This window comes from Coloeus monedula (assembly GCF_965178545.1).
Source record: "Coloeus monedula genome assembly, chromosome: 5".
NCBI classification, from domain to species: Eukaryota; Metazoa; Chordata; class Aves; order Passeriformes; family Corvidae; genus Coloeus; species Coloeus monedula.
Genome location: NC_138785.1, coordinates 69,976,122 through 69,988,218, shown reverse-complemented (window position 1 = coordinate 69,988,218; position 12,097 = coordinate 69,976,122). Strand labels below are relative to the sequence as shown.

The following is a 12,097-nucleotide window of genomic DNA, read 5'->3' as shown; positions in this document are numbered from 1 at the left end:
GTTGCTTCTGTTGGAAGCCTGCATCCGTGTGTGCTGCAGATGGCAGCCCTGTGCAGTGGGAACAGGATGGGCTCTGCATTCCTGAAACTTCCTTAGCTTCCCTGTCTCACACTGGCCACCACGGGTGTGATGACGCAAAACTGGACGTGCTGCTTGGAAGTGAGATAGGATCTGGAGAAAGAAAGGAACTGGGCTCTAAACTGGGTGGATTATGGGGGCAATTGCTCACCAGAGAGGGGAGAAGGGATAATTCTTACGCTGTTAGAACTGTTCTTGTACGATGGTATTTTTCTCTTTTACAGACTCAAATTTGTTAAAGTCTCTGAAATCAGTTTCCTAAAAGAGTACTGGATTCAAATCCTGGGGATCACTGCACTGTGGTGTGACAATGTGACCAGCAATTAAACCAGCTGACACCCTGCAGCTTTATGATAAGGCAAAAGTAGATTACAATGATTGTCTTTCTTTTGCTCTTGGATGACTCTTCTAGATACTGGCTTGTCCAGGTGAAGCCAGAATGCTGCAGTGAATATCTGATCAGGAGCAGAATTTGTGTTTAGCTGGGTTAGAGCAGGAGAATTAAGCGTGTCCTCTTGCCTTGGATTTCCCTGTTTGCATCAGCTACGAGTGCACAGTGAAATGGCCACACATGGAGCCTCTTTGCCTTCCCTGCCAGCTCAGTGATTACAGGTGGAGCACAGGAAATAAGGAAAAAGGTATTTTTAACTTGCTGTATATCTGCATGTGGGTAGCAACCTATTCCAAGGGCCCTGCAGCATTTCAGTACCAAAACTGGCATATGTGTTCACACCACGTGTGTCTGCATATTCTGGGATGTCACACTTGCCCCCAAAGGCATGGACAAATCCTCCCCTGTGTGGGAGGTCCCTTCCCAGCCGCAGAAGTATCTGGCCATGTTCAGCTCTGATCAGTCTTTGCTTCTCTAAGCACTGGAGTGTGTTGTCCCTGTCTTTGCCCCTTGCTCCTCCTCCAAGGTTTGACTGAGAAAGGCTGTTCTCTAAGCAGAGAGATTTTCCTCTGAATGGTGTGTGCTTCCCTGCCAGCTGTTTTGTGGAAAAACACCCAAAGTGGAATAGCTGTGAGCTCACAGCCCTGCAAAAGGGGCTTTGGCCTGGGGCTCTGCTGTGCTGTGCAGTATCGGGGTCCTGTCCCATTCTTGCACAGGATGTTGTCTATCCCTCAGCTCCCTTCCTCCCCCATAGCTCTTGGGAATGAAACTGCATTCCTTGTCCTGTTTTATCAAAATGACCTGGGTGGCAGCAGCAGGATTCCTGCCCTGTCCACCTTTGTGCCCATGGGATGCTTCCCCCAGAATAAGGTGTAGTACTTACCACTTCCATGTTGTTACTGGAGTCATAGGATCTGGGACACGGGACCCTTTCCATGGAGAGTCATTTCACAGGAGAACCAGTGCTGAACCCCAGGGCAGGGCTGGTTTTTCTACCAGGCTCTTGAGAGAGAACTCCTGACCCTTGTGCTGGTGTCTTCAGTGGCTGAGCTGCTCCAGGCAGGTCCTACTGCATTTTGCTACCTCTGAGGACAGTCCCCTGGTACATTTTCAGAGTAACCATTCAGTGAGGTACTTTTGTCTTTCCTGCAGGGAGCCAGTGCTGTTGGAAATCCAGACAAGCACTTGGAAGTGGTAAAAATAATCATTCCCATTTATCTTTATGTATCTCTGGTAGATACCACAGTGTACACACAGTAATTCCTATTCACATCCCATCTTTAGATGGTGTTGGCCACCTGTAGATCCCTTTGAAACCCTTGGGCACTCTGTGCTCCTGTTGTTGCAGCAAGTCTTTCTCATCTCCTGGGGTCTGCCACATGGGAATTCCCCTTCCAGAATTAACAAGGAAACTCACAGATAATTCACAGAAAGCCATGGAAAGCTCTGAATATCCAGATGTTGCAGAAGCCAGTGAGCTGAACCCTAAGCACAGCCCAGGCTGCAGAGTGGTGCCTCTTTAAGAAGTGAGCTCTGCTCTTCAGCCACGTCCCTCCCCTAATTCCCAGACACGGACTGACACACATGGAGTTATCAAAACTGGTCAAATCTGTAATGAAGCTGCAAGATGAGAGCTACAGTGGCTTGATTGATAAGAAACACTGTCCCACCTGACACAGATCACCAGTAATATGCACGAAGATAAGGTCACATTATGTCATGCTGTTTTTTTCTTTTACCCAATGCAAAGGCTGGATTTGTCTTAGGAAATGCTCGTTAGAAAAATAGTTATCCAGGAATGAATTAGCTCCATTAATGTAACAAATTGCCTCTAAAATTTCCAAGTTCCTCGTTATTGAAACTGTGGAAGGTGAAGAAATGCGTCTTTGTTGTATTGTCTCCAGCTGTAATATTCCAGCCCCTTCTTCCCCTATTTTCCTACTCCTTGTTTTCCCATTCGGATGTGCTCCAGCACTTTCTGTATCACCACCTCCAGTGACTGATCCTGAATCCCTATGACTTGGGTTTGCCCTTCAGGGCACCGTTGGGCACTGTCACGCTGTATTCCAGGTCTGGAGCAGTCTTGGAAAACGTGGCTATGGAAACCATGTCTTCCCCAACGTCCACCTGAGACCTGTGCCTGCAAATGATCAGCTTCTTCAGAGCACGCTGGAAGTCCCTGTTGAGGAAGGCGTAGAGCAGGGGGTTGATGGTGGAGTTGCAGTACCCCAGCCAGGTGATGATCTTGAAGGTGCCGACCAGCACCGTGCTGGTGGAGTCGGTGCCTCTGGCCGCCAGCCAAACGTTCAGCACGAAGTAGGGCAGCCAGCAGAGCACGAACACAGAGATGATGATGCTGATGGTCCTCGTGGCCTTGTTCTCCAGCTGCAGGTGGTTCTGCCGCTTGCTGTTGGGGTGGTAGTGGATCTCCAGCGTCTGGGACATGATGCGGGTGGCCTTGAGGCGGGAGGCGCGGTAGATGAAGAAATACATGCTGCACATGACCATGAAGGGAAGGAAAAACGCCAGGGCGGAGGCCACGATGGCAAAAACCCAGTTGGTGACGAAGATGCATTCTCTGCCCGCATCAAAGTCCACCCCAGGGATCTCATTCCAGCCTTGCATGACGGGAAGGAAGGAAATGAGGGAAGAATATACCCAGACCATGCAGGTCATCACAATGCATCTGCAAAAGGAGAGAGATGTGGAGGGGAGAGAGGGTCTGAGTAATTTTGAGTTGAGAACATCCAGAACGATTCAATCCCCATGGTAACCTGTGTGGGATATTGCTGCTGAACAGTCCAGCAGGGCTTGAAGAAGGGAAAAAGCTGGAGTGTAGCAAGTCCAGATGTGAATATCTCTAACAATTAGGTAATTGGTTTGTAGTTGACAGAATTGGGGCCACTATAAGGAGTGCTCAGAGCTGGCTGAGAAAAGATGAGGAAAGGTTTTGCAGAAGATGTTTGTTAGCATTTGAAACTACAGCATCTAGATTTTTTTGGTTTCAGCTTTACTAGCTGTCCATTCTCTCACCCTCTGGGGTGTGATGGTGGAGCTGAGGGACACCAGATCACAGAATCTGTGCCAGGGGGGCCACAGAGCCCCCTCCTCACTTTGCCTGTGATCCACAAATCAGACACAGCAAGAGTGACAGTGGGAAAAACGTGCCTAGAAGAGCCTGAACCCACCCTCTAAAGCACCCCACTGCTGCACTGTCCTCTCTGCCCACCCTGCAGTCCTCATTTCAGCCTTTTGCATGAAACCCTCATGGGAGCTTAGAAACTCTCCCTGTTTTCCCTGAATATCACTTCAGAAAAGATGGTGAGTTTAAGAGAGGGAAGACTACTGCTACATGCATCCTTCTGGGTCCCCTTTCACCTAGTCCTTAGAAGTTCTTCAAAGTCCTTTCCCATTCCTGAAAGTGTTAAGGCCAGGGCTTGAGCAACCTGGTCTAGTGGAAGGTGTCCCTGATCACAGCAGGGGGATGAACAAGATGATCTTTAAGGTCCCTTCCAACCCAAGCCTTTCTGTGATTCTGTGAAATGCCCATGAAATGACTTCAGAGGGAAAAGGCTGTAGGTCCCACTCAGCCCATATCACTGGTTTCTACCCCGCTTTGCAACCCATCCATAGCTCAAAAAATACTCTCCCAGGAGCACCATCCATTCCCTCAGCTGCATCTTCCTTGTCCTCTCCTGCACCACATTAAGCATTTTCTGCAGTTTTAAATGGTGCAAAGTTCCTTTCACAACATGACCCTGCTTCTGGGCAGCGCCTGTCAACAGCTCTTTAAGCCCCAGGTCAATGTAGGCCATGCCCAAGTGACAACCTGAAGGGACCCAAAGTGAGGAGCAACTGCACTCACCTGCCACGGGACATCCTTCTGGAGTAGTGGTAGGGGGTGACCACGGAGCAGTACCTGTCCAGGCTGATGAAGCACAGCGTGACAATGGATGCGGTGCAGAACATGACATCGAAGGAGATCCAGACTTTGCAGAACAGCTTCCCAAACAGCCACACCCCCGTCACCTCGTAAATGATGCTGCCAGAAAAAACGGGGGGAAGTCAGAGCTGGAAGGGCTGAGTTTGTGCAGTCCCTGAAGGTGTTTATGGCCAAGCTGGATAAGGCTCTGAGCAACCTGGTCTAGTGGAAGGTGCTCCTGCCCAGGGCTGGAACAAGATGATCTTTAAGGTGCCTTCCAACCCAAACCATTCTGTGACTATTTCTTTATGACTGCGCTGAGGTAATGCCAAATTTTATCACACAGGTACTAAAGATGGGCACACAGCTCAGACAGCACGGATTCATTCTCAAACCACAACCCAAGAAAGGAGCACCCCACGGCTGGAGCATGGCTGAAGAACAGCAAACCTGTGCTTCTCGCAGCCTAAATGCCTTGAGAGAGCTGCTTTGCCCCACAAAGCTCCCCAGATTTACATCTGCACAGCTTCATTTATCACAGCATTTTCCCAGTGCCCTACTCAGCACAGACTTTTATGATTTCTCCCCAGTTCCTGGGGCATGGGAGATCTCCAAGAAACTCACTTCACATCTGATCTTATGCTTCAAAACCAGAAAGGACTTCCACTTTGGTTAAAAAAAAACCAAAACAACATCCTAGGAGGAAGCCTATGCAGATTGTACATTACGTAGCTCATAAATGCCTCAGCAAGGTAAACACACCAGCAAAAAGCAGACATGGTTCCAAAAATATTTCTAACAAAATCAAGAGGGCCCTGTGAGAAGTGAGCAGTGAAGGAAGGAACATATGGCAGCTGTAGGAAGGCTGATGCATGTTTCTATAGCATTCAATGAGATGCCATTTGCTTCTTCCTTTCACCAGCTTTCTGCAGCTCCTGGGGTGCTGCTGAAATCACCATTGTGAGTGAATTTGATGAGTAACTCCCTAGCCCTGCAAAGCTTTAATTATCCTGTAACTTCCCAGCTTGCTGGTTAAATACGGTGAGATCAGGACTGCTGAGCTGCAGTGCTCAGGTGTCCAGCAAGAGCAGAAAGATTCAACTTGATGTCAGAAAGCAATGCCTGATCTACATCTCATTAGCACCAATTCATTAAAACTACTTATGAAGGTTGTTCCAGAGCACAGCAACTGCTGTAGGTGGGTGCAGCGCTGCTGAAGGGTCCCAGTCCTTGGCAGCTCTTTGTTATGTGGGATTCCACGCAAAAACCCAAGCAAACATTAACCTACAGCAGAGCCTGTCCTTCCACTGTGGTGGCCTCCACACGGGCAGCATGGAGGATCCCACAGCACACACATGGAAAAGTTACATGGCTCTTTTACAGAGGGGAAATGAGGCATTAGAATTGAAGCACAGCTTCAGTACTGGACTTGGGTGCCATTTTGCCTTTCCTCAGAGTCCTCCTTATCCCCAGAGACGCTGCAGAGCCTGTGGTGTGCCCTGGTCTCCCAGAAGGAGTCATGCTGCTGTCAGGACATCCTTGCACACAGCTGCCAGCTGAGCAGGTGCCCAGCTCTAACCTGCACACATCTGGTGGGATGCAGACACCTGACCCCTCTTCTCTGAGGTAAAAGATCTCTGCAGCTTGGCAATGATGCTGATAAGAAGGTGTAGTAGAAGCCCAAGGAAACACACGATGAAGTCACCTCTGCCATGCACTTTTGCTAGCAGAGGAAAAGAATAGCTGGAGCTATTCAGCCTGGAAATGACAGACTGGCTGGAGTACTCAGACAATGAGCTGAGCTCAGCTGAACCGCTCCTACAAACCAGCCAAGCCAGGGACAAAACACAAGTCTTACTCTTATGAAATTAAGACACCAAGTGACAAATTTGTCATTCCTTTCTGTCACATTTTCTTGAGCCAAACTGCCTCCTAAGATCATTTCTTTTCTTTCCCTTTGGCACATGATAATCTGCCAACTGAGGAGCAAACTGGAATCCAAAAGAGCAGCAGAGATGTGAAGCCAGAACAGTGGGAAAGTGTGAAACAACAGCCACTGTGTTGGCAGGGCTGGACAATGCTGATGGAGCCAACAGGGTCCATTCCCCACCACATGGCCAGCAAGAGCTGGTAGGTCTCCCCACCAGGCAACACCAGGAGGGGCACAAAGGACCATCCATGCTCTGATCTTTGCTCCCCTTTATAGTTTTTGTTGTTTAAGTAAAACATCACTAAAAGCAGATTCAAAATAGAGAGGAGGAAGAAATTTTTTGAGGTTGTGAGAGCAGTGAGGTTGCCCAGGGAAGCTGTGGCTGCCCCATCCCTGAAGTGTTCAAAGCCAGGTTGGATGGGGCTCTGAACAACCTGGCCCAGGTGCCTGTGTCCCTGCTCACTGCAGAGGTTGGTCTAGATAACCCCTAAAGGACCCTGCCTACCCAAACCAGTCTCTGGTTCTATGACAATTTCAGAACCTGAATTTAAAGTTCACCGAGATTAATGTTGAAATTAGCAATAATATTTTTTAAGAGTATCATTAACTGCTTTTTTTTACCTGATACCATGAACTTTTAACTCAGTTTGTAATTTCTTGTTGGGACAATATTTTTCAGTGCCAAACTCAAAGGAATAGGCAGGCCCATGAGAACTGAAGCATAGAACCTGAAGAGAGTTCAGGTTCCTCATATTGCCCCAGGAACTCAAAATAGGGTGCAGCTCCCTGATTTACCCAAACCTAGGGCTGCTTTGCAGGACAAGACAGCCAGGACAAGTCAGCTGCTTTCTGTGTTGGTTTCACTGTTTTAGCCAGGTGAAGCTCTCCTAAATATAAACCTCATGCAGGGACACCTGCCCTCTCCAGTGCCCCTTCCACCAAGAAATATAGGGGAAGGCTAAACTACTCTGCTTATACTGAATAAATTCCTTGCATTCCACACTCAGGGCTAGTCCTGGAAGAGGGGGCTCAACAACTGGAGCCCCACGTGCAAAGCTGGAAATCAAATTCAGATCAGTAGCCAGGGGCCCTATGTGGCCAACAGGAAAAATACCCTTGGGAATTGTGTCTCCTTGCATTATAAGGGGATCCATAACACAAAGCAGAGCCAGGGAAGCACATACAGCCACCAACCCACGGTTCAGCCCAGCCCTGAGCCCAGCAGGTGAATCCCAGCCCTGCTCCAAGAACAGATGCAGAAAGGACACTTGTACTTCTCTGCTCCTGCCCCACAGATGCTCCTCACCTGAAGGGCATCACCAGACAGGCCACGAGGAAGTCTGCCATGGCCAAGGACATGATGAACATGTAGGTGACAGTGCGCAGCCTCCTCTCCACCACTGGGCAGAGGAACACGGTGGTGTTTCCCAGGAGCGTGACCACGTCGATGAGGGTGAGGATGAGCCCAACGAGCGCCTCCTGGAGCCCGACCCCTCCCCTCGCAAAGGAGGAGGCAGCAGAGGAGAAATTAGAGAGCCAAGTTTCATTCCTGTCCATCAGCATCTTCCCACCGTTAAAATCTGAGCGAGACAAAAGGGGAGAACCAGAATTACTTTAATGCACGACTTGTAGGTGTGTGAAAGGAAGGACAGAAGTAGTGTTTTTGTTTCATTTATTCCAGGAAAAATCCACACACCCTGCTGTGCCTGTGCCATCACTGTCCTGGGGTTAGCAGCCCATCAGAAGTGCCTGAAATCCTGCGGGTGAGGATAAATGTGCAGCATTGACTGAAGTCCTTCACAGCAATTAAAAGACCTCCTGTGAATGAAAATGCATCATCAGATGAAGCATGAAACCAGAAAAAAAAAAAAAAATAGAAATGTACTGAGAACAGAGAGAGGACAAGAAAACAACTGAAATCCAAAATTAAAGCAGCTGGGCTAAATCCCACTGAACAGCATGCCAAGTCCACAAAATGTGGGGGCTGGAAGTAGATGATCTTTAAGGTCCCTTCCAACCTAAACCATTCTGTGATTCTATATTCTCATTATTGTCTTTGCCACCCCCAGAGCAGCTGAGGCTGCTTGCCCAGGCTGGCTGCTTCCATAACCCCACTGCTCCATCCGAGCTCCTGCTGCTTTTTCAAGCTCTGAAGTCAAGAGTTTTTTTACTACCACGGTGGGCAGCTCCATCCTCCAGTCTGAATGGCCAAGCAGGGCTGCCAGCAGCTACACAGGGAGCAGAATCATGAAATCATGGAACCACTGAGAGATTTGGGTTGGAAGGGACCTTAAAGATCATCAGATTGAGGTGTCTCAGGGGCAGTCGTGACCCCAGACCCATGTTCCCTCTGTGCCCAGATTGGAGATGATGCTTCCAACTCTGTAATGGGGGATTTTTCCATTGAGGAAATCCACGTGCTTGTGTCCCCAGCTCAGTTCCCAGACTTTGGCCAAGTGGTGTCACAGGTACCTGGGAAGGTAGGAATGATGCCCTGGATAAACTCCAGCAGTTCAAAACTCACTGGTGTAGCTGAGGGAACACGAAGACAAAACTTGTGGGGAAAAGAGAATTATAGAAATATTTCCAGATGTGAAATGGTTGTATTTAAATATCAGCACTTCTATTGTGACCAGGATCTGCTTCCACAGTGCCTTCAGGTCAATCCCACATCTCCAGGGCATCCTACTGAGCGCAGCGTGAGGATGGGCCTGGATAACAGCCCTGTAGCCCAACATGCCTCATCTCACAGGAACCAAACTTTGCCTTAGGAGGAGTGTAAGAACAAAGCAGCAAAATGTTCCCAACATCTCTTTGTCCTTCCTGCAGCCTATGATCCACAATTACATCGAAAGATGGCTTCAATGACTTGTGAATCATGAAGTTGTCCTGCTTCCCTTCTGGCCCAGAAAGCTTTTAGCATTCATGACCTCCTGTAGCAACAACTTCACAGCTCAGCCCTGTACCTCTTTTTGCTTGCTCTGATCCTGTCACCAGTCAGCTTCATTCGCTGCCCTCCGGTCCTTGCATTGGAAGAGACGTCACAAAACCCATCCCCATCCGCTCCCTCAGTGCCACTGGTGGGCTCTTTAACCTCTCTCACACCCCCCCAGCCCCCTCCTCATCTGCCAACTTGCTCATTCCTCACAGGGAAGCAGTGGAGGATTCCTGGCCATCCCTTCTGCTCTTCTGAGCCTCTGAGAAGGACCAAACCTCCAAACAATTTCCTAGAGGTAAATGCTCTGTGGATTTACCTAAGGGCGTGATCTCTCTTTTGTCCTGCTCCCCTTTCACAACCATCCCTGACACGGTTTGCAGTGGCACTGAGCACTGAGCTGGCCTTTCCACTGGCCTGTGGCCATCCAAAGGCTTGTTCCTGGGCAGCAACAAGAGCTCAGAGCCTGATGCTTTAGATGAGAAAATAGGATGAAATTAGGAAATTAAGTTCTCTCCGTCTTCTCCAAACTCCATCACTTCACAGCTGAATTCTTTCTTCTATTTTAATGCTCAGCAAGCCTCACAAAACCTTTTTTTTCAGTTCATTAAGTCAGACATTATCCTTCATGGCCTGATTAAACTTTCTTTCGCCTGCAAATATCACCACTTCATGATTCACAATTTTTCCAGTTGGAGATGGATAGAATCCCACATATCCCAGCCCCTATCCCTGTAAAGAGCATCACTGACCTCTCTGTAACTCACCATCCACTTCCCCCCTGCATTTCACCTTCCAGACAAGTGTTTATTCACACAAGGAACTTCCTTCTTAACTCAGGCCTACTTCATTTCCTTAGAAGTCCCCACCATGAGGGACCATATTGAAAACCTCTCAGAATTCCAAGCAGCCTATACCACCTAGCTGCTTCTTTTCCACCTGCTGACTTCTTCCAAGCATTCCAATACAACTCTGAAGCTGCTTTTTTCTAAAAGCAGTAGTGACCTTGTCTTTAGGTGTAATTGTGTATTCATGCACCTACTCATCCTTCAAGATCCTCAGCTCCGTCCCCTGACTTCTGTTTATCTGCTGGATTTAGTGGTTTCCTTTCTTTCAAGTTAAAAATTAGAAGTGAAAAACAAAATCAAGAAATAGCTCAAGCTGTCTAGGAAAAAAAATAAAGAAGGAAAGCTCTTCCTCACTGGAGCTGGGAGTTACTGACTGAGACCTGAAGCTCTCCCACTCCTCCAGCACTGAGAACAAGCAGGTTTTTTGGGCATCATCTCAGGCAGCCCCCAATCCAGCACTGCTAAAAGTCTGCAGGGTGTCTTAAGTACCTCAGTCCTAATGAAAATATTCCTTGGACAACATTCCACATCCTAGTAACACCCCATAAAAATAAAATAAAAAAATACAGTCTCCAGCTCTCCCATACTTGTCAGAAAAGAGGATAATCTGTGCAATTCTTTCTAACAGCTCCACTGAGGATGTCATCAGACTGGATGAGCTCCTGTGGAACAGTTGGATTTCAATGCAGCCACATTTCCTGGCAGAAAAAAATTGTTCAGCCTGTTCTCCTCCCTGCATATTCCACACAGACAGCTCAGGGACAGCCAGCTGGGGAAACCACATGGACACAGCACACGGCCACATGGGAGCCAGGCTGAGAACCTTCCTCTGCAAGGGCCATTCCAGGCTCCACAGCCATCTCCCAGCTCATCTCCCACACCTGCTGGTGTCCTCACACCACTGGTACCTCTACAAGATCTGAAAGCTGCTCTCTGATCCACACCTCAAGCTGACCCCTAACGAGTTTAAACACTTGAGCACCACCCAGTGAACCCCAGGTTCTCCTGGGAGAGCACACAGCATTGTGAAAGTCTCCTAAGACATGAACAGCAAAAAAATCAGGTTTGATGAAAAATCGATGGTTTAAAAAAAAAAACCCAACACCAAATTTTAAAGTTTAGAACATCATGTCTTAAGGTTTTAAAAAATCACTGTCAAATTTCTTTTCATAAGTAGATGAGAATGATAGAGGAAAAATCTGAATTAATTATTTGGTTTTTTAGATGTAACACTGAGACAAGAAGGTTTTGAAGTCACACCTTCCTGCAAACAATGACTGTTCCCACACAGCCATTAAGTTTGTGTCAGTGTTAGAACAACTCTAATTAAAGCAGATCATTACTTTCACTGCTCTGCGAACAAACACTCAAACTTTGAGCAGAATTAGGACACGGTTATTAGAATTCCTCTTTGCAAGCTGTCTGTGCTCCTCAAGTACCATCTCAGCCACCAGCCTGGGTTAAAAGGTCTCAACTGAAAAACTCACAGCAGGCTCCTTAATGCAGGATACATCCAGGAGTATGGCAGCACACAAAAACAGCAGACAGATGTGCCCACACTCACAAAACACTAGAGAAGCACTCTTTTGTCTCTTTGTTTTTTTTAATCAACACAAAGGCAGAGGGACTGGAAATAAGGCTGTCTTTATTTGACATCCAGTACTCCAACAAGAACAAGGGATGATGGATGTTTGAAACTTCAGGTTTGAACCTTGAACTCTAATTCAGGGTGCAGACTACAGGATCCTGCTGCTCTTGATCCCTTTTAAGGATCCCCAGGCAGAGACCCTGGAAGTTCATCCACAGTCCCTGCCACAGCCAAGCAGATCAGGGTGGATGTCTGGATCCCTTTATGCCTTTGGCTGAGAAACCAATCCTTACCCTAAGTGTGCTAAATTAAGTAAGTTAACTAAGAAGTGCTGCTCTCAAACCACCTGGAGAATTGCTGACACAGAAAAGCAGGGGGATGACACCATTTTAACTTCTCTGTGGA

The 12,097-nt window shown here is 47.8% G+C and overlaps 1 protein-coding gene across 1 annotated transcript; it reads right to left on the bottom strand.

Moving 5' to 3' along the window:
- Window positions 1–2,482: 2,482 nt before the first annotated feature.
- On the bottom strand, window positions 2,483–8,036 carry LOC309573030 (histamine H2 receptor-like; the record flags this gene model as incomplete). The annotated part of the gene is made up of 4 exons (XM_082281654.1): window positions 2,483–3,155; window positions 4,335–4,511; window positions 7,628–7,901; window positions 8,018–8,036. 4 exons carry the CDS (start codon window positions 8,034–8,036, stop codon window positions 2,483–2,485), a joined length of 1,143 nt encoding a protein of 380 aa, XP_082137780.1.
- Between the last annotated feature and the right edge of the window lie 4,061 nt (window positions 8,037–12,097).